Source organism: Eublepharis macularius, chromosome 12 (assembly GCF_028583425.1).
Source record: "Eublepharis macularius isolate TG4126 chromosome 12, MPM_Emac_v1.0, whole genome shotgun sequence".
Classification (NCBI taxonomy): domain Eukaryota; kingdom Metazoa; phylum Chordata; class Lepidosauria; order Squamata; family Eublepharidae; genus Eublepharis; species Eublepharis macularius.
Genome location: NC_072801.1, coordinates 17,639,787 through 17,667,782, shown reverse-complemented (window position 1 = coordinate 17,667,782; position 27,996 = coordinate 17,639,787). Strand labels below are relative to the sequence as shown.

At 46.1% G+C, this 27,996-nt stretch overlaps 1 protein-coding gene across 4 annotated transcripts in view; it reads left to right on the top strand.

The window, feature by feature from the left end:
- The window catches only part of SNX29 (sorting nexin 29), a 244,645-nt gene that overhangs the window by 98,575 nt on the left and 118,074 nt on the right, over window positions 1-27,996 (top strand). For all 4 annotated transcript variants that reach the window (XM_054995524.1, XM_054995526.1, XM_054995525.1 and 1 more), the window contains exon 16: window positions 10,526-10,642. In XM_054995524.1, coding sequence (XP_054851499.1) covers window positions 10,526-10,642 — 117 coding nt within the window. The remainder of the gene's footprint in view (window positions 1-10,525; window positions 10,643-27,996) is intronic.

The following is a 27,996-nucleotide window of genomic DNA, read 5'->3' as shown; positions in this document are numbered from 1 at the left end:
CCCTCTCCCTGCCCAGTCAGGCTTGGTACTAGACTGGGACCTCCATCATTGTTGAGCCTGTGGACACCTTTGGAACTGTGAGAGAAGGTGGGGGGCAGCAGCAGGCTGGCCTCACTGTCCAACTAATTGGTAGTGGGGTGAGGTGGAAGGAGCTTTTCCTGGGCAGGGCTGCTAGGAAAAGACCCCGTCCATGTTCTTCAAACACATGGGTGGGTGTCAAGAGAAGCTGCAGTGGGCAGGTTGGCATCCCTGGGTTCCATGTTGGAAATAAATGTTCTAAGGCATCAAATGCACAGTAGATCCGCCACTGTCCTAAAACCCTTGGCCATTGCTTGTACTTGGTACAGAATCCCTGTGTGTATGTTTCTGTAGCCTCCTAGAGAATGTGTCAGGATCGTAACCTTACATTCTTGCTGAGCCCAAATTTGCCAGCTCAGTTTTCTGTGAGACAGATGGAGAAATGGTTCAGAACAGGGCTTTTTTTCTGGGAAAAGAGGTGGTGGAACTCAGTGGGTTGCCCTCAGAGAAAATGGTCACGTGGCTGGTGGCCCCGCCCCCTGATCTCCAGACAGAGGGGAGTTGAGATTGCCCTAGGTGGTGCGGAGGGCGACCTAAACTCCCCTCTGTGTGGAGATTAGGGGGGCGGAGCCACCAGCCATGTGACCATTTCCAAGAGGTTCCGGAACTCCGTTCCACTGCGTTCCAGCTGGAAAAAAGCCCTGGTTCAGAAGATTCTGTTAGATTTATATAGATGTCAGGTATTTTCAAAATAAGGGAAACCTCAAAGCCAAATTACTTTTTGACTGAGCTATGTTTTTAGAGACCGAAATTTCTCTGTATGCTTTTATCTTGTAATTCAGATACTCTCCCTTTTTGGGTGGAAATATTTCATAATTAGATCAGCTATTCACTGCTTTCACCTAAAAAAAAATAACATTACAGGTAAAAGAAACTGGCAGCGAGCAAATTAGCAGTTGAAAATGTGTGAGGGTTTATTGATGGTGGGGAGAATAAAAATGGGTGCCAGCAGGGAACTTGTGGTAATTACAGAGCAAGTAATTGAACCCAGAGTTAGTATAACTCTTTGGCTTCTCATGAGTGATAATTACTACAATAGTATGAAATCAGGTAAATTGTTTAACAACATGCCAGACAAATTAGATCTTTTGCAGCGTTGCCCTTCCCCCCCCCCATATGAAGAATTAGGAATACAAGAATTGAACCTTTTAAAAGTATGATTTATGCTTTGTGGTTGGCCTTGCCTGTTAAAATGTGACCCTGTGCTCTCACGCTCTCTTCCAGAAAAGTCTCTTGTTCATGATTTGTGCTGAATTCGTCACATGCTCTCCAGCCCATGAGTAACCTGACCTCTTTATAAAGATCTTGACACTCGCTGCATGATATTGATATGTAGTTTCAGTATGTTCTCAGAAGCACGGTCTTAATACTTGGAGTATAGAATGCCGTTTGTTTTGTTCATCTGCAGTCAGTGATGTGTGGATTTCATGTTCATGCCACAGACATTTGAGTTTTGGTGGCAGGCACAGAACATTTCCATCCTGAGTATCTTAGGTTGGTTCTTCCTTTTTAAAGAAAACCCTGTTATGTCTGTGAAAATAGACACATGAAGCTGTCTTATACTGAGTCAGACCATGTATTTGTCTACTCCGAACGGCCAAGACTTCTTCAGGGTTCCAGGTACCTCGAGGTCTTTTTCAACTCGTGCTATCAGACCTCCTTCTTACTGATAATATCAAGGGACCTGGGAACTTAACAAACAAACCAATCCATTTAACTGTGGCCCAGCTTATTATTATTATTATTTAATCACATTTCTAGACCGCCCTTCCCGTCAGATGGGCTCAGGGCGGTTTAACAACAGTTTAAAACAGTAAAAACATTATGAAAACATTAAAACATTATATCAAAACAGTTAAAATTGGCGGGTATAAAATATTAAAATACAGCATTTTCCTGCATGGGTGGTGGAAGGTCTTCAGTGGTATGGCCGGCGAGAGGACAGCCTAGCCCCCCACCAAATGCCTGGTGGAACTTCTCCGTCTTGCAGGCCCGGTGGAAAGATAACAAATCCTGCCGGGCCCTAGTTTCCTCAGACAGAGAGTTCCACCAGGTCGGAGCCAGAACTGAGAAGGCCCTGGCTCTGGTAGAGGCCAGGTGGACCTCCCTGGGGCCAGGGACCATCAGCAAGTTCTTAGTGGCTGATCGAAGTGACCTCCGGGGAACATCTGGGGAGAGGCTGTCCCGAAGGTATGCTGGGCCCAGTCCTCATAGGGCTTTATAGGTCAACACCAAATCCTTGAACCAGATCCGGTACTCAACCAGTAACCAGTGCAGCTGACGGAGGATAGATGTTATATGAGCCATGATTGCTGCTCTGGCAACCACCCGTGCAGCTGCATTCTGAACCAGCTGCAGTTTCCGGATCAAGCCCAAGGGAAGCCCTGCGTAGAGCGAGTTGCAGTAGTCTAATCTGGAGGTGATCGTTGCCTGGATCACTGTCGTAAGGTCATGGGTCAACAAGTAAGGGATAAGTTGACCTATAAAGCTTTTTTTTCTATTGCATTAGACCATTAGTTCCTCTGCACAGTACTCAATGTCTCGGGCAAAGTAAGTTTTCTCCAAACCTGCCAAGGATTGAACCTGGGGCCTTCTGCATGCATAGTCTGTGCTCTGCCGCTAATCCAAGAGGCCACTTAACTAGGCAGGGTCTGTCAGGAATCTGAGAAGCCAAAGGGAAGTCTGCATCCATTGGTCATTTCTGTTTTCTTCCTTCCATCATTGAAACAATTAGAACTTAATTATGCACCATACATGTGTGCGAACAAGACACACACATTTTTTTTCTCAGTTGGACAATTGATCCATGGTTCTGAATTTTGGCTTTTGGGTGACTTTGGTGCAATTGTATGAGGGTGTTTTAAAGCCAAGAATATGCTTCTCCATGTCTCACTTCTTTCAGTATTGTTTGCTGTATTCTTTGCCGTCTTCACTGAACCTCTGAAACACTGGGTGTGATCCAGAGACATATGCAGCTACATCCAAGTGCCCGACGGGCATTTATCTTTGCTTTCTTGGTTTTGTTTCTCTCGTGGCAGATTCTTTAAAGGGAAATTTTAAAAGAAGATAATGATGTGGCACATTGCTGTTGCAGAAGAGAGGATGCAGGGCAAAATTCAAGTGCTTTTGTTACCTCTCAGCAGGGGATTGCAACTAATGTTTCGGTGGTCAACTAAACCTATCAATGCCTTGCCAAAGAAGGGTGCCCTGTGCCAGATGTGAAGCTAGCCATGATCTCACTAGCTACTGCACCAGGCTTTATCACTGTCACTTGTTGATTCTTTACCTGGTCTCTTCTCCTGTACCAGTAACGTGTGTGTGTTTATTAACCTGGCAGTGTAACAGTAAGGAGGAACCAAGCACAGACTGATAGTGATGTTCTTTGGTTGGGCACAGCAGTGTGCTTACAATAAAGGACTGGCAGAAACTGGCTTAGGTGCAGAAAGTGGCGGGTATTCTAGCACCAGGCAGCTGATATAAAGTCATGACCTGGGACAGTTCCCAATGCACTTGCCAGAAGTGAAGGAGGTTGCTTTGGCTGAGGACTGAGTGAGCTCAGTTGAACACCTAAATAGCAAAGCTTCAGTGCAGCAAGGGCTGTTCTTGGTGTAGGAAGACAGTAGCTGTGATTTGGGGTCAAGCAAAGGATTAAAATGAGCTATTAGGGATTCCTAGAGACGCTGTTGCTGAAGCACAGCCGGATGAGAGCAAAGCAAAGTAGCTGGGCTTCCTGGTTCTCCCCCCCCCAAAAAAAAACCCCTCAGGGCTCGGAGAATATGTACATAAAGTTGCCCCCACTGGCTCTGTCACTTCCTGCCTAACTCACCCTACAGGATTGTTGTGAAAATTAAGGGTGGGAGAAACCAGTGGTGTAGCAGTTACAGTATTCGATAGGAACAGAGAGCCCAGAGGTCAGATCCCTCCTCAGCCATGCAATTATGGGATAACCAAAACCTTGGCTTGAGCCCAGTAAACTGATGGAGTGTCTGCAAAATGGGAGTAATATGTGGGCTCCACCTAGCTCCTGATAATAACCGAGCTGCAGCGTTCTGCACCAGCAGGAGTCTCCAAAGTTGACTTTGAGGGGAGAATTATAGGAGTGTCCTTGGACCAGTTGCTGTGTCTCAGTTTTAACCTACCTTGTAAGGTTGTTGTGAGGATATAATGGAAAAGGAGAGAACTTGATATGCTACCTGAAGCTCCTTGTGATTAAAAATGTAACAATTTGCTGTGGTATCTAGATGGGGCAACGGTTATTTCTAGAGATGGGCACGAGCCAAAAAAAAAAATACCGATTAAGCCGTTCGTGGATCCGGGCTGCTGCCGAACCCAGGCCACCGATTCTAACCGATCATAACCCATTTCCGATCTGGAATCGGGAAGATCAAAGTGGGAGGGCGCCCCGCTGTTTCCAGCGATATAGGAATGGTGGTTGGTGGCAGCCGCCGCCAGGCCCGGTAGGCAGGGGGAGGCAGCGATGAGCCGCCTCCTTTCAGGGAGGGAGGGGACATTCACACACACACACACACTTAGAGTAGAGGGGGGGAGTTTTTAACCCGGCAACAAGCCGCCTCCCCTCAGGGAGGGGACATTCCCAGGGCCGGATCTACGGTTGCCAGTGCCCAAGGCAACCGTAGTCAGGCTCTTGTGCGCGCGTGTGCTCGTGCGCGCGTGCTCCTGGGTCGCGCCTGAGGAAAGACAAATGGCGCGGGCGGCCTCCCAGCCTCCCACGCTGCCTTTTGCCTTTCCTTTGTGCCCATGGCTTCAGAACACCCCCTTCCCCCTCCCTCCCCTGGGTTGCTGCTCCGTGGTTGGAAGGAAGCCTGCTAATCGAAGAAAGCTGGGCTTCCATTCATGTTTCGAGGGCGACAGAAGGAGGGCAAACACAGCTCATTCCCCTGGCTCTGTTGCCCCGGGAATAAATTACTGGCGCCAGAGTGTCTGCAATTTCGAACAGAAACTGATACATCTGATCAAGTCCCGAACAAGCAAACCCCCAACTGCTGGATCGGTTGCCATGGACGGAACCGATTAGCTGAGTCATAATGACGCAAACGGCAAAATTGGGGTTCTTTTGAAATCGTAATTCAGATCGTGCCCATGTCTAGTTATTTCCCATGTGCCAATCAACAAAGGAACATATGTAATGATGTATGTGGAAGCAATTCCTAAGTACGTGGGACATGTTTCCTCCACATTAGCAAAGTGTTCCATTTAAACAGTATAATCAGTGAAATGGCTGAACAAGTTCAGTTTATAAAAATATAATGTGAGTGATGTATCCTAGAATAATTGCATCAGAAAGACATTTCACTTCTGTGGCTATCAGCAGTAAAGGCAGATGGTTCCTATCTGAATAATGAGTTAGTGCGGCAGCTTTTTAGTTCTCCAAGTTTAATTGAAATTGAATGCTCTAGATTATGGAGGGCCTGTGCTGAGGGCAGGAAGTATTGGCTTTTAATGGTTTTTGCATTATTTTAATAGAACGTCCATATTTCCTTCAAAAATGCATGCGCTTTTGGAAAACCGGACTACTTTGGCTTGATGTAATTTATCTCTTGAGGGACTTGTGCCAAAGATTTTAAGCCACTTTGGGACGAGAGAAGGTTTTTCCTCTTCCTTTCACATCATACAGCTTCTGGAAAGCCCATGAAATCTATCAAAGTAATTAGATTATATAGAATCCTTTGTTGCATGGCAGTAAAGGTTCCAAAAGTGCTAATATGTACAGAAGAGTTTTTTTTTTAAAAAAAAAAAGATAGATGGAGAATAACATACTGCAAATAACTACAATCAGGGTTTTTTTCCAGCAGGAACGTGGTGGAATGGCATTCTGGCACATGTGACCATTTTCGCAGAGGGTGATTTAAACTTTAAACTCCCCCCCGCCCGTTCCAGCTGACCCAAAAGTGACATCATTGTGCGGTCATAGAATCATAGAGTTGGAAGGGGCCATACAGATGATCTAGTCCAACCCCCTTCCCAGTGCAGGATCAGCCTAAAGCATCTCTGACAAGTATTCATCCAGCCTCTTCTTGAAAACTGCCAGTGAGGGGGAGTTCACCACCTCCCTAGGCAGCTGATTCCACTTTTGATCTACTCTGATGGTGAAAAGGTTTTTCCTAATATCCAGCTGGTACCTTTCTGCATGTAATTTAAGCCCATTGCTTCAGGTCCTACCCTCTGCTGCCAACTGGAACAGCTCCTTGCCCTCCTCCAAATGACAGCCTTTCAAATATTTAAAGAGAGCAATCATGTCCCCCCTCAACCCCCTCTTCTCCAAACTAAACATTCCCAAGGCCCTCAGCCTCTCCTCGTAAGGCTCAGTCTCCAGACCCCTGATCATCCTTGTCGCTCTCCTCTGCACCCTCTCGATTTTGTTCACATCCTTTTTGAAGTGAGGCCTCCAGAACTGCACACAATACTTCAGGTGCAGCGTGACCAAGGCAGTATAGAGAGGGGCTATGACCTCCTTCGATTTCGACGCTATGGCCCCTTTGATACAACCCAGGATTGAATTAGCCTTTTTTGCCACCGCATCACACTGACTGCTCATATTCAGTTTACAGTCCACTCTTACCCCAAGATCCCTTTCACATATACTACTGCCCAGAAGTGTATCCCCCATCCAGTATTTGTGCTTCCTGTTTTTGTGGCCCAGATGTAATACTGTGCACTTGTCTTTGTTGAATTGCATCCTATTCGGTCCTGAGTTCCACCACCTCTTTTCCCAGAAAAAAAGCCCTGACTACAATCCTTTACTCAGTAAAAACAGAAACCAATTGAATATGTATCTTGACGTGTTCTGAAAGTGTTGTGATGCTTTATAATCTGTGCTAATATACTGCTCTACTAGACAGATTAATGCCCCACTCAGAGCAATAAACAAAGGCGGTGTTATTATTATCCCCACAGTACAGCTGGGGAACTGGGGCTGAGAGGAGTGACTTACCCAAGGCCACCTACTGGGCTCATGGCAGTGGTGGGATTCAAACCAGCAGAACACTGATAGGCATAAATGGAAATAAGAGAAGTATCCGAGAGCTGAGAAAGGCCACAGTAGTGGAACAGTGAGTTATTCCGCACACGTTGGATAATGCACTTCCAGTCCTCTTTATAGATCATTTGGAACGGGGTTTTTTGTGTGCGGAACAAAAAATCCACCTCAAACGATTGATAAAGTGCATTGGAAGTGTATTATCCAAAGTGTGCGGAATCAGCCAGTATCACTCAAATTGACCCGAGTGTGGTTAGACAAGCACACGAACAGAAGCATGCATGATGCTGCCTTATACTGAGTCAGACGATTGGACTACTAAGGCCACTATTTCAGGATTGTTTGTTGTGACCGGCAATGGCTTTCCAGGGACTCAGACAGAGGTCTGTCATGCCATGTGTTACCCAGTCCTTTTGATGGGGGATGCTGAAGATTGAACCTGAGCTCTTCTGCATGTAAAACAGATGGTCTGCCACGTGCTAATCTCACAATAGATCTATGGGTACATGGTGTACCACCAACAATGAATTGCATAAACTAGAATTCCAAACCAAGGTTTGAGATGGGGACCGGCATGGGGAGATCAAACCTGCAGATTCTCCAGGCTCATCCCCATAGCAGTGAGCCATGGCTTGTGGGTGCCCATAGACAATGCCAAAAGATACGTATAATCCTTTGTCAGTGGGGATTATCCTTACTACTCGTCACACTCTTGATGTTGTAGTCCTGTCCCCTTGTTGGTGGAATGACCAGGGGGAGCTAAATATGGCTATTGGAAAAGCTGGAGCGATCGTATTGTATGTGAAGCCTTGATTCTGGCCTCTCTTGGTTACAAATTCTATCTTCATTCAGTCACTGTGTGCTAAATCCATTATTTCAGCTGGAGACTTGTATTTGTCATTAGATGTTTTAAAGACATTTTGCTGCCACAAAAGCATTGTGGGAGGAGGGTGTGGGGCTCAGAGCTCCGTTTCAGAGCACATCTTTGAACGTTTAAAGAATTGGCATCTTCGGGTAAGTAGGCGGCGTCTTTTGATTTACATGAGCCGTCTTGGATGACAGTGCTCTGAAAAGCCAGGGTATAACATAGATAAATGTCATGAACTGTTTGTATAGCAACAATATTGTGCCAAGGCAAACAGGTATTTTCTGAGCAGCATGCCTTAAAGATTAGACAGGCGGGTTCAAAGTAGCCTCGAGTGAAAATGAAATCTGTGGAGTGAGGGAAGCCTGTGTTCTCAGTGAACCCTTAAGTAGAGTTGCACCCTTCTAAGCCCATTGAAGCAGCCGTCTTTAGGGGTTGCATTGCTGGACTCTGAAATTTTGAACCTGCTTGCAAATTTGAGTTTCAGAACTGGAGGTTTCTTAATACATCCCACGTTTCCATTTTGGATTGAATTCAGATTCCTTGTGGCCGCTGACAGGTTATTACCATATGTTGCATTGTGTGTATGTTTAAAAAAAGTTTCTATAATTTATTTTGATTGAATAAGCTGACTGGTTGCTTTTATGCTGAAGTGGAACTGTTGTCTTGAGGCTGATTGTTCAGGGACCAACTGGGATATGAATATAGAATGCTTTAATTGTTAGCATGGAAGGCATTATGTGTTTGATCTTATCCAAACAAGCTAGCATCGAGCAATTAACGAGAGAGTCTTTAATTAAATCAAATGAGGCTGTGAAGTGAGACCCTGTAATGGAATTAAGTAGAACAGAAAGCATAGCAAAGGAAGGCAGTGAAGGGCTGGAATTAAGCAAACGTAAAATGGATGTAATGCATACATTTCAGTTCTATAGTGCTACTGTTCCGTAGTTTTTGATAGGAATTCTAGAATAGTTGTGCAAATTCTTGTGTACAGCCATCAAAACTTTGCCCTCTCTGAACTCAGTTGACCAGCTCTCATACTCTGCAAAAATTCCAAGGATGAATCTAGGGATGTTTGCCAGTTTTTTAGATTAGGACATGAAGATGTTTCTCTGACCTGATATAACACCCCCCCACACACACACACACATACACACACACCATAAAAGCAGTATTGTCTGGTCCCCACCACCACAAAATAAAACTTGCTATTTTCCTCTTAGCTCTGAGTGCATTTTGAGGTGCCTCAATTTCTCGCCTGGTGGAATGGCCTGCCTGATGAGGTCTAGAAAGCAACTCTGCCCTCATCTGCAGAATGTCTAAAGCAGAATGGTTCAGGAGGTTTTTTAATAATAAAGAATAAGATTGGTCAGTGCCTGTGAAATTTAGTCAGTTTTCTTTGCTTATATATATTGCATTGTTTGCCAATTTTGCAGTTCAGTTGTGTTGTTTTTACTTTCATGTCCTATATTGGGTTCAGTGCATTGTTCACTAATTTTTCTCCAGTTTATTCACTTCACTTTGTATGGTTTTTGTGGTTCTTACTGTGTGGTTTTATATTCTGTAATTTGCTGTGTCTCGGCAAGGAAGTTGGACTGTAAATAAATTACATATTTGCCAAGCGTATTTAGTGAACTAAGAAAGCAGAGTAAGGCACGAGTCTTTTCAATACAGGTGCAGATTAGTTAATAGATTTTTTTAAAGCCTTATTTTGGTAAATAAGATCGCTTGTATTCAGAACATAAAAGAACATAGTTCTAAAAAAGTCATGTTCATGCTTAAGAACGGTTCAAAAAGTTTTAATTCATGCCTTTCCAAAGTGTACCCCAAGATGCTACTCTTCACTTTCTGAGCTCTGTAATAACTCAAACCAAGTCATGAGTTGACATGAAGAAAAAGCAGATGAAAAGCAGGATATAATTATCACCACCACCACCACCACCGTTACCACTACTATATACGAATCAGAATACCTAACATACTTGTGATACAACATATTCGTTGCGACTTCTGCCATTGCAGGCAACATTTTTGAGCAGTCAAGTTCCCTGCTTGAGTATCTGAGTGCAAAATTAGTGTATTCCAGTGGTTTTTGCTGGACCTGGTATGAAACTAAGTTTTATAGCAGAGCAAACTTTTTATATCTTACATAAGCTTTTTATGTGTCATAAACCTACCCAAGGGAGGGTTTCCCCTGTTAGGCACGTGCAGTTTAAAACATAACATCCCACAACTCATGATTGGTTATAGATGTTTACCTCAGTCATCTGTTTCGTTGTGAGAGAACTTAGTTCTTCTTCACTTTTGAGAAAGTTAAACCATCTAATTCCTGTCATTTTACCTCAGTTAACCTTCAGTTATTGATCCTCACTCAGGCCCCAGATTCTGTTCCCTCACACCTTCTATAATTCCCTCTGGTAACCCCAGTGCAGTGTGGGTAGGCAAAAAAATTGTGTGACAAGAAAAATCCTGTGGGGTAGTGGCTAGCCTAAGGAAACGGTCACGTGAAGCAGCATTTTATTGTGCATTAACATTTCATGGCGCTTGTTTCTCCAACCGTGTTGCTAATTTTGTGTGCTTTGCAGGTGGCAGAAATGCACGGAGAGCTGATAGAGTTCAATGAGAGGCTGCATCGGGCTTTAATGGCGAAGGAAGCACTTGTGTCACAGATGAGACAGGAACTCATAGACCTGAGAGGACCGGTACGTTTTGTTTTAGTGCATGTTCTAACCTTCTGTACAACAGAAGCAGAAGAGTTCATAAAACATAGATATTTTTTAAAATTTCAGTTCGTATCCAGTTTTTCTCCTGAAACTCAAACCCCAAATAATAGCAACCACCTTAGAATTCATGTCATGCACGCATTACCAGTGAGCTCCATCTTTCTTGTCAAAGGGCTCCTAAACTGCTCCATTGATGTGCACCGGTACCGTGTCTCTTCTTCTTGTTTCTTTGCTATTTGTTTACAATACTTCCCACCTTTTTAATCAGACTAATCTACAAGTCAGTAATGAATAATAATTTTTTAAAAAACATGCAAATGCAAGCAAGAATCCAATCAAAACAAGGGGGAGAACCTCAGGAAAGCAAAACAAACCAAGGCTTTAATCTTATGCATGTTTAATTGGGGTTTAATCTCCATGGAATTCTTTCTTACTTGCAAGAAAACATGCGTAGGATAGTTCCAGAACTGAGCAGCAAAAATACCAGCAGAGTCACCGTAACAAAACCCATTCAACAATTAGCAGAGATCTGCGAACCCACAATCCCTTTTTCAGTACTCCCTCGCAAGCAACTTTGCTTGGTGTTGAAAGGCCAGGAAACATGGGGCAGAATTCATCTGTCAATGATGAGAGTCGCAGTGTATTGTGGGCCACCATGAAAACTTTCACTTCCAGGTATCCATCCACACACTTGAAGCAATGGTGGCTGGGAGTACATCCTCAGAAGGTTCATAGAGGTGAAGGTTTTCCTTAAGGTTCCCTGGATCTAGATTGTCCAAGGCTCTAAATGTCAGAATCAGCACTTTTTGAAGTGGGCCACAAACTATCTGGCAGCTAATGAAGCTGTTTGCAAGCAATTGTACTTTTAGGCTACTGCAATCAATCATACATGAAATGTTCAAAATACAGGTTGCTTTTACATCTGTTCAGTTTGAATAACGAAGGATAAAAAAAATTCAGGTAATATTGCAGCTGACTGGATTGTAGAAAGGCGAGGATCTTACCAAGTTAATAGTTTTCTGACATCTTCTGTAAGAAGAAAGCTTACCCCTTTGCCCCCCCCAAATAGTTTTAAACAATTTAGCTGAGAGAGAAGTTTGCAAAATGTATTTTAAATCTTTCAAGAGATTCCTCTTGGGATGGATGTTCTTTTCATAACTGCATTTTCATTTATCCTGGAACCGGCAGGTAAGTTTACATTCGTATTCAAGATTCCTCATTGCCCAGGTATACAGATTTAATGCACTTTGCAAAATCATGTGTAATTTCTTGAACAATTTACTTTTTTATTTTTTGAAGATGGAAGCTAAGAAACGTTGGGAGATACGTTAATGGCAACCTGTTCTCTGTCTGTTAAGTGTAAATGCATTGTAGAAGCAGCGGGGCGGGGGTAGGGGGAAGGATGTTTGCTGTCATTTCCCAGGTTTCCCAAGTAGCAAGGAAAGAAAGGAGGGAGAGAAAGAAATGAAAATAGAAATGAGAGGCACAGGTGTGGGAAGCTTTGATAGCCACAGATCCTTTCCTCTGTCTAAGAATTCTTTATACACCTTCCCATAGGAATATATAAAATATATTTGTTGTCTTGGAGCATGGATGCCTGCAACAAAATCTATTGAATTATTCCGTTTTGCAGCTAAGGAAGAAACTTGATGAGGTGTGGGGATGGAGAGTTTAAAGTAATATGGCACTAAAGCCACAACAGATTCAAGGTTCTGATATTAACCTATAAAGCCCTATGCGGACTGGGACCAGCGTGTCTATGGGACTGCCTCTCCCTATATGTCCCCAGAGGATGCTCCAATCGGGATAAACAACTACTGGAGGCCCTCCTGGCCTCAAGCAGAACCAGGGCCTTTTCAGTCCTGGCTCCAACCTCCCAGCCCTATGCGGACTGGGACCAGCGTATCTACGGGACTGCCTCTCCCTATATGTCCCCAGAGGATGCTCCAATCAGGGGATAAACAACTACTGGAGGCCCTCCTGGCCTCAAGCAGAACCAGGGCCTTTTCAGTCCTGGCTCCAACCTCCCAGTCCTATGTGGACTGGGACTAGCGTATCTACGGGACTGCCTCTCCCCGTATGTGCCCCAGAGGATGCTCCAATCGGGATAAACAACTACTGGTGGTCCCTGGCCCCAGGGAGGCCCTCCTGGCCTCAAGCAGAGCCAGAGCCTTTTTGGTCCTGGCTCCACCCTGGTGGAACTCTCTGTCTAGTGAGTCCAGGGCCCAGCAAGATTTACTATCTTTCTGTCGGGCCTGTAAGAACGAGATGTTCTGCCAGGCGTATGGTTGGGGCTAGTCTAGGTCTACAGTGGCCTGAACAGAGGAGGCATCCTATCAGAGGCATCCACCATCTAGTTTTTTAAATGGCAGATTTTAGTGGAAGACTGATTGCCTCCAACTAGCTGCTTGCTGCTATCTGCATATTTTAAATTGATACTCTATTGTTGTGCTCTTGTTGATTTTAAACTGTTTTAAGGTGTAAATTTTATTATAAATGTTTTTATTGATGTGATCCACCCTGAGCCTGGTTGTGCGGGGAGGGCAGAATAAAAGTCGAAAGTAATAAACAAATAAATAAAATATGATACAATTTCGCTTTATGCAGAATAAGCCAATTTAAAATGGCGGATCTGGTGGTTGTTTCCAGGTATGGGAAGCAAATTGGAACTCAGATGGCTGAGTCACGCAAGCAGGGCCTCCCGAGGACAACTGGTACTACTGAGTGTGTTACTGCTATTTTTTTTTAGCACTGTAGTGAGCAGAATCCTTTACAAAATATAGCAGCGCTGTGGTTCTTGCGCAGCAAGTTTGCTGTCTTGGAAATAAAAAACATCCGGTCTTCAGTGGAACAGGAAATAAATGAGGAGCTTTGGTGAACTCCCTAGCCGCTGACTACGGGCTGAGTTTATCCCAGGAAGGTGCATCACTGCTCCGCACCCTTGGCATGGCCGTAGACCCAGATGTTCGTATGTTTCTAGGCTTGGCAGTGTCTCCAAGAAGCCGTGCAGGGAACACACGTGCTCTTTTCTATTTGGAAACTGAAACTTTTTAACATTGCAGCTCTGACCCCTGTGGTCACCATTATAGTGATGCACACTTCCCTACGTCAAAGTTCCAGAATGGACTATTAATAAATGTGGATTATGAAAATATTGGAGAGAAATTAAGTATTGTATCAAGCTTTGTCCATGAAATGCCCTCTTTTGTCACATTATATAATCACCAGAAGTCAGTTGTTATTACATGTTTGTTGTTGGACTTCAGTGCAGTCTCACATTGGGACTGCGCAGGCACAGCTCAGCCTCTGGGAAAGATTTTAAAACTCTCAGACAGTAGGGGGCACTCCCCCGCAGTTACATGCGTGCGCGGAGACTTCCCGCTGAATGCCCTGTTGCTGGGCAGAGCGTCCCTTCTTCCATCAGTTCCTTTCTTGCCGCTGCTGAAAAATGTTTTTTGCTGTCTCTCTCTCCTTTGAGTTCTTTCTTCATTCTTAACTTGACTTTTAGCTTGAATCTTCAAAGAAGATGTCTCAGAAAGTTCTGTTCAAGAAGTGCTCCCGATGTGATACAAAGATGCCGCATTCGGATGAGCATGATCTCTGCCCACTCTGCTTAGGTGAGGGCCACAATGTTGGAGCTTGCCAACACTGCAAGCGCTTTACATCAAAGGCAAGGCATGATCATGCTGTGCGCTTAAAAGCAGCTCTTTGAGAAATGTCCCTCACAGGTTCTGACAGGCTGGCAGTACCACGTTCAGCTGAGCAGGAACCAAGTGCGTGATCCAAACCGACCCCCTCTAGAGCGGGCACTCCAGATCCTCATCGGAATCAACCATCAGTTCCGAAGCGTGTGCCATCTACAGACTCTTTGACTCCATCTAAACATTTGAAACCAAAGTCGGATTCAAAAAAGCGCCACTCCCTGGAACGTACAGAGTGTGCAACTGCAAGCAGCTCCACTTCTAACACCAGTTCTGACTCAGTCGATTCTGAACCAACTAGCCACAACCACATCGGCCCGAGTTCCAACAACCTCCTTTGCATCGGCCCATGGATCCTGTCATGTCTCTGTTTAGTCATGACATGTTTATTGGTTTGTTGTGTCACTGATGCCACAGTATACTGACCATAATGCCTTAATGCTAACCTGTTGTTAATGCTGATCTTTTCCCATGTGAACTATGTTCTCTCCATATTATACTTATCACTTTCCAGGCCCAGAGAAGAGCCTCTGCCCCTTATCTCTCTAATAAGCAGTTTCTAGTTAGAAGCGACCTTGGAGCTTCCCACTGCCAGCTCTAGCTGCTTTGCTCAGACACTGGGAATGTATTATTGTGCACTAATCATGTAGCCATAACTATAAAAGGTTCCCACAGAACCTGTGTAATCTTGCATGCCAAAAGTAACCGTTAGTAAGGCGCGGGAAACCTCAAGTATATTATTGTCTCTGTGTTTTGATTCTTCACTTCTACAAAGCTCTGTGACAGAGTGCAGACCTGAACTATGAAATCCTGAATAAAACCTTTTCTATTGGAACAAACGCGGGTATCTACCTGCCAGGGACTGACAGGTCCCAAGCCCACTTGTCGTTCTTATCCGATAGCCCTATTTGGATGATTGGCTCTTGGTAGGTTGATCAAATACCCTGCTCCAGGAATACATTGACGTGTCCATCCAAACTATCTCCCGTCTGGGTCTCATCATTAATTGGAAAAAATTATCTCTAACCCCAACTCAGAACATTCAGCTTATAGAAGCCAGACTAGACTCCATATCAGGAAGGGCCTTTTTATCCATGAATAGGGCAAGATCACTACAGTCCCTAGTTTCCAGAAAGAAAACGCTTTCAACCAGCCCTGCTAATTCAAAAGCTTCTAGGGCAGGGGTGGACAAATTGTGGCCCGCGGGCCACATGCGGCCCGCTACAGAGTTTTTTGTGGCCCGCCAAGACAGTCAGAAAAATCCACCTTGAACCGAGATTTCCTTCCCGTGCGCGACCGAAGATTCGTCTTGTATTTTCCACTAGGACGGCTACGTCAATACGCATGCGCAGTGTAGATACGCGCTTTTCCGGTTGATCTGGTTAATTTCAATTTTGTCTTTGCAACAGTAAATCTATAAATTTCAAATTTTAGTGAAACCACTATTTTATTTAATTTATATTTACTGATTTTCATGATACAATTTATACCTTTTCTGAAATGCAAAGTTAACTAATGAATGCAATAATTTTAAAAGGTGCGGCCCTCCACTAACCTCCGCTCCCGCAAAGTGGCCCCCGAGCCAGAACAATTGCCCACTCCTGTTCTAGGGCTTATGGTATCTACCATTAGCATCACACCTTTCGCTCACCTCTATATGAGACCCTTGCAAAACTGGTTTATTAGACATTTTGACCTACTCAGGGATTCCCAGCTGATGAGAACATCCTTAGGGGAACACAGTTGGGTACTCAACTATCAGATATGGCCATCACCACCGATGCTTCACTCAGGGGCTGGGGAGCACACTGTGGGGACCTCTCCACCCAAGGAGAATAGTCAGACTCAGAGCCACCAGAAGATGCTGCTCCTCAGCCAAGATTCCCTGTCCGGTGACCATCAGGGTGCCCTCCACCAGGGCACACTCCTCTTCAGCATCCTTCTTAGGAGGCACTCCTCTGCAGGACTGCTGTCAGGCAACCACCTGGTAATCATGGACACATTTATACACAGGGCTGGCGCCACCATTGAAGCGGTGAGGCGGGTGCCGCAGGCGCTGAGGCGCTGAAGGGCGCGCCAACGGGCGCCATGGAGCTGGCGTGCCTGGCCCACAGCTGCTGTGGCCGGCTGCCGCTGCCGCCACCAACAACAACAACATACCCCCGGCCGGGCGCAGCAGCCGCGGACCAGGCACAGCAGGCGTCTGGGGCGGCATGCGGAACCTCCCCAGCCACCTGCCGCGCCTGACTGGGAGTGCGGGCAGCCTCCACGCACCGTCCCAGCCACCCACTGGCCAATGGGGCTGGTTGCTGCGTGATGACATCATCACGCAGTCCGGGGGGGGCACGCGCACCTAGGGGCAGCCGCGGGCACCAGAAACCCTGGCGCCGCCCCTATTTATACACCATTACTCTGTGGATGCGAATGCCAGAAGAGATGCAGCAGTGGGGACAGCTGTCCTCCACTCACTAGTCACCTAGTCTTCTCACACCCTCCTCCATTGATGAGTAGCTTGCTATTCTCCCAATTTGGGACTGCACTGAAGACCGACGACAAAAACAGTGTTGCGCTTACCTGTACCTGTTGTTCGTCTAGGTCTTCCTGCAGGCACACATCCCCTCCCTCCTACCCCGCTGGGAGACTCTCAACTGACTTGCGGTGGCCTAAGAGAAACTGAGGGAAGAAGGGACGCTCCGCCCAGCAACATAGCATTTGGCAGGAGGCCTCTGCATATGCATGTAGCTGCGGGGGAGCGCCCCCTACTGTCTGAGAGCTTTAAAGTCTTTTCCGGCGGCTGGCCTGCACCTGCACAGTCCCAATGTATGCCTGCACAAAGACCCAGACGATGTTTTGTTTATCATGTTTTTGTAACTTAGAACACCAACCTACCATAGAGGAGGGAAGATGTCCTCCGTGGGTCTGTTTCGTGGGAAGGCTATATCATTATCTTGAGTCGCGTGTGGTTTTTCCTTTACCCACTTTATCAATAACTTTCCTCCCTTTCTAGAATTATTGGTCTTTTGGCACTTGCATAGCTAGGACAACTGCAGCCACTTTGAAAGGCTGATGAGGCAGTTTGCTTAGGACACCAAGGCGAAGCAAAAAGGAGAAAAGCAGGTTTATCCAGTTTGGCTTACCCTGCTGGAGTACAAATCTAGAGATTCAGCTATCAGATAATGAAACAGCTTAATGAACTTGAAAAGCTGCTGTTTCTAGCACATTTCAAAGGATGTGTTGAAAACATGGGTACATTGCACACACTTTCAAAAGTTGATGTGTGTTTTTGAAAGAGTGAGGGAGGGCTATGGGGAAGCCACCTTCCTCCTTCTAGTGGTTAAAAATGTAAAACTCCTGTAGCCTTACAATTAGTTTTCTGCCTCTGGAGCGCACGGAGAAATGCATCAAAGGAGCTGGTGGGCTGTTGGCTGGCCTGCGCACGTTGTATATGTCCACCATGATTGTCACATGCTTATATGAACCATGCTGTCCACAGAGCAAACTTATGAAAGACAGGGAGAAACCATTAGCCTTCCCTGAACATCTGAAATGCCTGCCTGCCTTTCCTTTGCAGAAGAGGAGCTTTCTTCCAAGAGTCTAGGCCTAATATTTCTCCCAGCTGGGGGGAGGGGGAGGCAAATGGTGTTCTCAGAAACTTCGAGCCAAGCTACAAGTGACGAATTACACTTGGCTGGCAAGTGAACAGACTCACGTGTATTCCTCCCTGTTCACTTGCTCTCCACTTGATCAAGTGGAGCACAAGTGAATGGCAAGCAGGGCCGGCACGCCCATTGAGGCCAAGTAGGCGGTGGCCTCAGGCGTGGGGTGCCGGAGGGAGCGCCGGAGGAGGTGCAGAGGGCGGGAGCGCACGTCACAAAGCAGCAGCCTCCTATCCCTCCTGCCCCGCCGCCACCAGCACAAGCCCCTGGCCGGGCGCAGCTGCCGCGGGCAGGCATCTGCGGTGGCACAGGCTACTGGGCGGGAGAGCTCGGAGGCCACCCACTGTAGCGATCGGGCCAGCAGTGACATCATCACGCAGGCCAGTGTGTGCGTGTGTGCGTGCGTGCGTGCGCGCCATAGTACAGCCTGAGCTTGACGAGTCCTCAGAGGAGGAGGAGCTGGAACAGCTGACGCTTGCTGACAGCCTTGCTCCTCCTGAGGAGGAGCAGCCTGCCTCCCAGCAGCCGACCACAGCTGAATGGTCAGATGCTGAATCCCAGCCAGAAGCTCCCCTTCCCCACCCAGAGCCACCAGCCCAGACGCAGCCAGCTTCCTTATCCCCTCCAACATCTCCAGACTATCGAGAGCAACGTCGGCGTAGCAGGGACAGAAGAGACTTACAGACCCGACGTCAATCTGCACGCCTCCGGGCTCTGAACAGGCCAGCCTTCTCAGAGGAAGGAGGGGCTTCAGAGGAGGAGACTTGAAGCAGCTGTGCTAGCTGACCGAATGCTCTCAGAGTATAAAAGCCAGAGGGAGGGCTCCTTTCAGTGTGGCTTCAACGAGTTCTCTAAGCTGCTACTGTACTGCCTGTGTTTGCTCCTTGGAACTGTCTCTCTGACCTCCGACCCGGCCTCGACTACTCCCTTGATTTACGGACTTTGCACATTCCTCGCCTTGCCAGCTGGACCTTGTTACCTGTCAGCAGCACTCTGCAGACTCGGCAGCCACTGGAAGCAGGACAGCGCGGGGGGTGGGCGCCCGGCTGGCCGGCCGCAAGTGTCGCAAACCCTTGCACCGCCCCTGATGGCAAGTGAACAAGGAGGAATACACATGAGTCTGTTCACTTGCCAGGCAAGTGTCATTCGTCACTTGTAGCTTGGCTATTCATCCTAAGGCACTGGTCTTCCTTGGGTTCACAGAAAATACCAGCGAACGACTTGCTGGCGGACGCCCCTTGAGAATCTCCCCTTGTGTTTGCATACAGTTGTCATTTGCAAAGAATGAGGTCTATGCTTATCTGAAAGACTGATTGGCAGAGCTGTGAAGGAAGAGAAGTCACTCCCTACTTGAGTTCCACTCCATTTGGGTAAAATCAAAAAGAGTCCAGTAGCACCTTTAAGACTAACCAATTTTATTGTAGCATAAGCTTTCGAGAATCACAGTTCTCTTCGTCAGATGCCTGATACAGAGACTGGTCAAATACAGAAGAGCAGGAGAGAGAAGAGGCAATTAGGGGGAGGGGGGGAGGGTGCAATCAAAACATTCCTTTGCTAGTATGTGTAAACATCTCCTTTTGGTGTGTGTATCAGTTGGCTTCAAAGGAGTTTGCCCTGTTAGTTTGTAGCAGCCAAACAGCTAGACCATCCAATTCCAATGCAGTATGAGCCTTCGACAACCACAGCTCTCCCTGCCAGATGCATCTGACAAAGAGATCTGTGGTCCCCGAAAGCCCACGCCAGGTGCCACTGAGCTTCCCCAGACCCCACCTCTGTAAAGGAAATCTGTTACCTGTGGTAATGTGATAACCATTTGGGCTTTGCGTAGAGTGTTGGTATTCTGAGCTGCTATCCCTCTCTGGGCTGTAAAGGGCCATCTGTTCCTAAAGAAAAAGGATGCACGTGCTGTATAATATGTTTTTCAGCTCTGTCACATCAAATAGGCTGGTTTCTTTTTGGGCCAGCTGCAGAGCATCAGATCTTTCCTCTTCTGGTGTGGCTCCGTAGTGGCCGAGAAAATGCTTCGCAGGTACAACCACCTCTGATGGGGCAGAAACATCACTGCACATTTAGCACCCTTGTCTCTGGTGAAGGATTTTTTTTTCCTGTTTACATACTGATTTTTAATACCGTTTTATTCAATAGCTGGTATAAAATTGAATGAGATGGTTCTTAAAGGTCCAGAGGAGTTAGCCGTGTTAGTCTGTAGTGGCAAAATGAAAAAGAGTCCAGTAGCACCTTTAAGACTAACCAACTTTACTGTAGCATAAGCTTTCGAGAATCACAGCTCTCTTCATCAGATGCATCTGACGAAGAGAGCTGTGGTTCTCAAAAGCTTATGCTACAGTAAAGTTGGTTAGTTTTAAAGGTGCTGCTGGACTCTTTTCTTTAGTTCTTAAAGGATGTCCTAGTTATGAATATGGTCACATTTGAATAAGAATCCCCTCCCCCCTATTTTTAGGGTTTTAGCGGCCTTAGGTTTTAGATCCAGAGGAGTTAGCCGTGTTAGTCTGTAGTAGCAAAATCAAAAAGAGTCCAGTAGCACCTTTAAGACTAACCAATTTTATTTTATTGTAGCATAAGCTTTCGAGAATCAAGTTCTCTTCATCAGATGCCTGATCCGAACTGGTCAAATACAGAAGAGGAGGGGAGGGGAAAGAAGGGGACATATATCACAAGAGGACAGGATGCAATTAGTGTGAAGGCAATCAAAACATTCCTTTGCTTGTAAATGTAAACATCTCCTTTTGGTGTGGAGTCAGTTTGCCGTGTTAGTTTGCCGCAGTGAAGGTATCCAATTCCTATGTAGTATAAGCCCTCGATAACCACAGCTCTCCCTGCCAGCTGCATCTGACTAAGAGAACCGTGGTCCCCGAAAGCCCACACGTACTCAGGCTGAGATAATTGACAAACAAAGCCCACACCAGGCGTCTCTGGGCTCCCCCAGACCACGCCTCTGTAAAGGAAATCTGTTACCTGTGATAATGTGATAACCATTCATAGTTTCTATTCAGTCCCAGCTTGACAGAGTCAAATTTGCATATGAATTCCAATTCAGCAGCCTCCCGTTGGATTTTGTTTTTGAAGGGTTTCTGTTGAACCACAGCGACTTTTAAGTCTTTGGTGGAATGTCCTGGTAGATTGAAGTGTTCTCCCACTGGTGTTTGGACATTTCCATTTCTAATGTCAGATCTGTGTCCATTTATTCTTTTGCGTAGAGGTTGGCTGGTTTGTCCAATGTACAGAGCAGAAGGACATTGTTGGCACATGAGGGCATATATCAGATTGGAGGATGAGCAGCTGTAAGAGCCAGAGACAGTGTAGTTGATGCCATTGGGTCCTGTAATTGTATTCCCTGGGTAGATATAGGGGCAGAGCTGGCATCTGGGTCTGTTGCAGGGCCTGGTACCTGTGCTGGTGACTCTGCTGGCCGATTCATGATTGTAAGTGAGAAGTCGTTTAAGATTGGGGGGCTGTCTGTAGGCAAGGAAAGGTCTTCCACCCAGGACTTCTGAGAGAGAGGTATCATTTTCCAGGATGGGTTGTAGCTCCCTGATGATACGTTGGATGGGTTTGAGCTGGGAGCTATAGGTGACAACCAGTGGTGTTCTGTTGTTAGTTCCTTTAGGAATGTCCTGGAGCAGACTGTTTCTGGGTACTAGTCTGGCCCTGTTGATTTGTTTCTTCACTTCATTTGGTGGGTACTGTATGTCAGGGCTTGCTGCGACTGCCGCTGGGCGTGGCACTGGGCGGTCTGCACCTGACGTCACAGGGGGGCCAGGGATTCTGCAGGACCCTGCTCTGTGGAAGGAGGGGCGGTATACCTCACCCAGACTCCCTCTCAGTCCACTCGCTGGCCTGCTCAACCTGGCCTGCTTACCCCCTGCATCCTCCTTCATCTCCTCCTTCCAGCACTCTCCTCCAAGCCTCCACCCTTGCATCCTACTGCTCTCACTCCACATCATCACTCCTCACTCACACCCACCACCTCAGAGCTCTTCCTAGCCACCTTATATAGGGCTTCCTTTCCCAGCCCCGCCCTCCTTCTAGGCTCGTGCCATCTCCTGACTTGGCCCAGCTGGGCCTTCCCTCAGGTGTTTCCCTCCTACCACTAATCCCTTCTTGGCTTCCTTGCCTTGCTGGCAGGGTGGGATTGAATGCGAGCCATCCCCAGCTGAGGTCTCCTTGGCCTTGCTCACGAGGAGCTGCCCCAGCCGGCTTCTGTGCTGCTGAGCCTGCCTGGCCTTGCTCACGAGGAGCTGCCCCAGCCGGCTTCTGTGCTGCTGAGCCTGCCTGGCCTTGCTCACGAGGAGCTGCCCCAGCCGGCTTCGGTGCTGCTGAGCCTGGCTGGCCTTGCTCGCGAGGAGCTGCCCTGGCCAGCTTCTGTGCTGCCTGTTCACTGATGCCGGGCGGGGCTACCCATCTCCTCCCCCAGAATGCCTGTGGCAGCTCCACCTGGAGGGGCTTGGCTCCTAGCACCTCCTGAGCCAGGCTGCTGTCCTCTAGCCAGGGGGTGGCTCTGGGCTGTAGTGGCTGCTTCTCCTCCTTGGAAGGTAAGGGCTCTGTTTGGGTTGTTGCTGTGTCCCTATTCCCCCTGTCTTGGCCCTTTTCCTCTAGCCTGCTTAGCCCCCTCTCTTCCCCCTGGGGGGTGGGACTAGCTGGCTTCTCCCTGCTCCTTCCAGCCTTCTGAGGCTTTGGCCTTTCGCCCCTTCCCCCTGGAGTAGGCAGGTTCTGGCTCTGTTTGCCAGACAGAGCGGTTGTACTGCTGTCTCCTGGCTGCCCCCTGCCGCTGCCTGTCAGCAAGTCCGGGGGCTGGGCTGCTGACCCCGGACACTGTAGTCTCAAAAATGCTTGTTGTAAATCTCTTAAGTGTGAGTCTCGGTCGAGAGCATCGGAGCAGATACGGTTGTAACGTAAGGCTTGGCTGTAGACAATAGACCGAGTGGTATGTTTAGGGTGGAAGCTGGAGGCATGTAGATATGAGTATCGGTCTGTTGGTTTCCGGTATAAGGTGGTATTTATTCGTCCATTATGTAGTTGTACAGTGGTGTCCAGGAAGTGTACCTGTTGTGTAGAGTGGTCCAGGCTTAGGTTGATAGTAGGGTGAAAGTTATTGAAGTCCTGATGAAATCTCTCAAGGGCTTCCTTCCCATGGGTCCAAATGATGAAGATGTCATCCAGGAATCTTAAGTATAGTAGTGGTTCCAGTGGATGGGAGCTGAGGAAGCGTTGCTCCAAGTCCGCCATGAATATGTTAGCATATTGTGGTGCCATGCGTGTGCCCATGGCTGTGCCATTAACCTGTAGATATAAGTTGTCACCAAATTTGAAGTAATTGTGAGTGAGTACGAAGTGACAAAGTTCAGTGGCGAGGTGTGCTGTGGTTTTGTCCGTGATAGGAACTAACAACAGAACACCACTGGTTGTCACCTATAGCTCCCAGCTCAAACCCATCCAACGTATCATCAGGGAGCTACAACCCATCCTGGAAAATGATACCTCTCTCTCAGAAGTCCTGGGTGGAAGACCTTTCCTTGCCTACAGACAGCCCCCCAATCTTAAACGACTTCTCACTTACAATCATGAATCGGCCAGCAGAGTCACCAGCACAGGTACCAGGCCCTGCAACAGACCCAGATGCCAGCTCTGCCCCTATATCTACCCAGGGAATACAATTACAGGACCCAATGGCATCAACTACACTGTCTCTGGCTCTTACAGCTGCTCATCCTCCAATCTGATATATGCCCTCATGTGCCAACAATGTCCTTCTGCTCTGTACATTGGACAAACCAGCCAACCTCTACGCAAAAGAATAAATGGACACAGATCTGACATTAGAAATGGAAATGTCCAAACACCAGTGGGAGAACACTTCAATCTACCAGGACATTCCACCAAAGACTTAAAAGTCGCTGTGGTTCAACAGAAACCCTTCAAAAACAAAATCCAACGGGAGGCTGCTGAATTGGAATTCATATGCAAATTTGACTCTGTCAAGCTGGGACTGAATAGAGACTATGAATGGTTATCACATTATCACAGGTAACAGATTTCCTTTACAGAGGCGTGGTCTGGGGGAGCCCAGAGACGCCTGGTGTGGGCTTTGTTTGTCAATTATCTCAGCCTGAGTACGTGTGGGCTTTCGGGGACCACGGTTCTCTTAGTCAGATGCAGCTGGCAGGGAGAGCTGTGGTTATCGAGGGCTTATACTACATAGGAATTGGATACCTTCACTGCGGCAAACTAACACGGCAAACTGACTCCACACCAAAAGGAGATGTTTACATTTACAAGCAAAGGAATGTTTTGATTGCCTTCACACTAATTGCATCCTGTCCTCTTGTGATATATGTCCCCTTCTTTCCCCTCCCCTCCTCTTCTGTATTTGACCAGTTCGGATCAGGCATCTGATGAAGAGAACTTGATTCTCGAAAGCTTATGCTACAATAAAATAAAATTGGTTAGTCTTAAAGGTGCTACTGGACTCTCTTAGGTTTTAGGAATCAACTCTTGGGATGTTGGTGTGGCACAGCCTTTTCTAACAGGTAAACAGTTATGAGTAGTTAGTTACGTACCTTCATTGCTGGTGTGGCACTTGAAATTGCCTGCATGTAGCCATTGGCAGATGCTCACTTTCCTTTTCAGAAGCAAGTACAGCAGTTTTTTTCTTGTTGAAACAAGCCAAAGGATGGTATTTATGTGCAAATCCTGAATCTTTCTGCAAGACATTGTATTGTGAGGTTTTAGGGTTGAAAGCCTCTTAAAGTTGCAGCCAGTTTGAAGAGTACCTTAGTGATTGCTAGAGACCATAGTTAGACACAGCATGAAACTTAACATTAAGGTACCAGTTTGGCAGTATTTCCCTAGATCTTTCTGTTCCTTTTTAGGCATTAGTGTGTTTACAGTATACATAAAGCTGTCTTTGGTCAATATCAGGGCTTTTATTTCTGGGAAAAGAGGTGGTGGAACTCAGGAATGCACAATGACCTCACTTTGGGTCAGCTGGAACAAGGGGGGAGTTTTTTAAAGTTTAAATCGCCCTTGGCAAAAATGGTCACATGGCCGGTGGCCCCGCCCCCTGATCTCCAGGCAGAGGGGAGTTTAGATTGCCGAGGGCCATCTAAACTCCCCTCTGCCTGGAGATCAGGGGGCGGGGCCACCGGCCATGTGACCATTTTCAAGAGGTGCCGGAACTCCGTTCCATTGCGTTCCAGCTGAAAAAAAGCCCTGTTCAATATAGCACACTAGTGTCTACTCTTATTCGTGGCAGATCTCAGGCCAGCCTAGCTACCCAAGATTTACCTGTGCTCAGTTGTGAACATGGGATGTACATTATACAATCAGAACATTTGCTCTGACACCGCGCTATGAACCTGTCCATCCCCAGTGCTTTTTCCAGCTGCATTTAAATGGGGAAGGAAGAGTCATATTTTGCATTCCACCCCCATCTCCCTGCAAAACAATGAATATTTTAGTTACCATATGCACAGTGTTTATTATTTAGTGTCCCTCCAAAGATGAAAGTTTTAAAAAATACATTTGAAGTTTGCAGTCGTCTTGATGACCAGAAGGAATGAAATTGTTAAATACATTCTTTTGGCTGGAGACTTTTAGTATTTATCACCTGATGCTTTAAAGTCAGGCAACTCGATGTAAAAAAAAATGTTTTCAGCATTCAGAAACTGTGCCAGTTCTGTAAATATTGAAAACATTTCCTACTTGTTATGGATTGTGAAGCTGGTTTTCTTTTTTAGAGTCAGTACAAATGGGACGAGAACATCCTATGAAATACCTCCAAGTGAAAACTTATTTGCAAACTTACTTCCCACAATATGCACTCCCTGTGCCCTTTTCCTTTCCCATCTCTCTTTGTTCAAGTTTTCTATGCAGAGTTTCTCTTTTAAAACTTGATTCAAAACAGATTCCGTATTGCATTGGAATTGCTAGCTCAAGGGAAGGTCTGTATCTAGACCTCTGGTCAGCAGGGCATTTTCTTACCACGGGCCGTTTTCTAGCACCCTTGAACAATTGAAGGTAGCTGTTTTGCAGTGTTAGAACTGCAGGGTTTCCAGTTCAAATATCACCTTGGTTTTTGAACTTGGTGGGAGTCTTTATCTAAGCCATTATTTCTGGCTCAACCCTTCCATCTTTCCCTCTTCGATTTGTAGTACCTTCGACCGAATGTGGACAAAAGGGAGAAAAGATGGCTGAAAGAGCTGACATGCTAGAGAGAACTCACCTTTTATTTTTACTTGAAACTCTATTTATTTATTGGTTTGTTTGTCTGTTTTGTAACCTGCCTTATTTGAGCATGTCAGAAGTCTTGCAGTGCCTTTGGACCCCCTGCTGCACATTGATAAACAAGTTCAGTTTGTAGCAAAGAATCTTCTGGGTTCAGCTGTCTTCCCTTCTGGACTCTGCTAATGTCACTACTTTGGTTTGTGTCGCTGGAGTGTCTGTGCTTGGCTACTGTAACATAATTTGTGCAGGATTGTTCATGAAGACCATTCAGAAGCTTCACCTAGCACCAAATTCCCTTGTTTTCATTCTTATCCTTCCTCCAAGGAGCTTGCGGGGGTCATATACATGGTTCTCTCTATGAGGTCAGTTAGGCCAGTAGAGAATGACCGGCCCATAGTGAGGGTTTCATGGATTTGGAACCTGGGTCTCCCTATTTTTTAGCCCCGCACTTTGACTTGCTATAATTTGCTAGCTCAAAATGTAGCTACCTGTTCACTCACTGGGGTGAGCTGATATGACCATGTTACACCGACCATTGAAACAGCTACGCTGGCTTCTGATTTGCTTCGGAGTTCAGTTCAAGCTGATGGTGATTATTTTTAAAACCCTTTGCAACCTGGGACTGGTATATCCTGATTATATGCCCTAGCGTCATCTCATATTCACTTGCTGTTTTTTTCCTAGCTATCTCTTCCTCTGATTAGCGGGCCAGAAATCAGGCTTTTCAGTCGCCACTCCATTGTTATGAAATAGCCTTCCAGATGTGTTAGTCAGAGCTCTTCTCTTTTTGAGCTCTTTAAAAGATCCTGTGAAACCTGGCTATTTCAGAGAATGTTTTGCTGAAATTATTATTGAACCATGACGTCTTTGAATTTTTGTAAAAAAATGATGGTTGTTTGATGAATGGACTTTGGCTTTTTGCTTGCGTACTTAAGTTGGTGGTGTGGGCAAAAGTTAGTGAGATGTTTTATGGATTCATTTTGGTTTTAGTATTCTGTAAGAACCGTTTTTGTTTGAAGACTTTTTGTTTGGTCTTTAAATCCTTTTAGTCATCCTGTGTTTTTAGAAGATGGGCAGGAGAAATGGTGTAATAAATAATATGGTAATCATCTGCAGTGTTTTAAAAGGTTACTTGGAGAGTTTTTGCACTGGGGTTTTGTCACATGCTGGCAAAGGTTTGAACACATTTCATAGGAGAACTCAATTAAGAATGCATTTTTATCTTCTACGGTTATTATGACCTCCCAACAGTTATTTGGGACCAATTCCTAGTCTGTTGCCCAAGAGGAACGACGTTTATTTATTTTTATTTTTAAAGCATTTATATTCTGCCTTCTCTCTTTGTACCCAAGATGGATACCAATACCAGCATGTTACAAGAGCATAAAAATGTATGTTAATTATCAAGAGTTTTTAAAAAACTTGTCAGGCAAGCCCCCTTCCCCAATTACAAACCAATACAAATTAAAAACAAGGATTAAAAACAAGCACAAATTAAAAGTAACCACCAAAAAGGTCTCCATCTTAGAATGTTGTTCAGTATTCATTTTTAGGAATGCATGATCACGGCATCTCTTTTCATTCTGGCAGCTTACACAAACTGTTTTTTCCCCTGTTAATAGCAATCTCTGTTTTGTTTTGTTGCAGTTAAACACAGAATTTTTTACAAGGATTGTTTTTAAAGTCCAGACTGCTTCTGAGGTTCCTAATTGAATTGTGAACCCATCAAGAC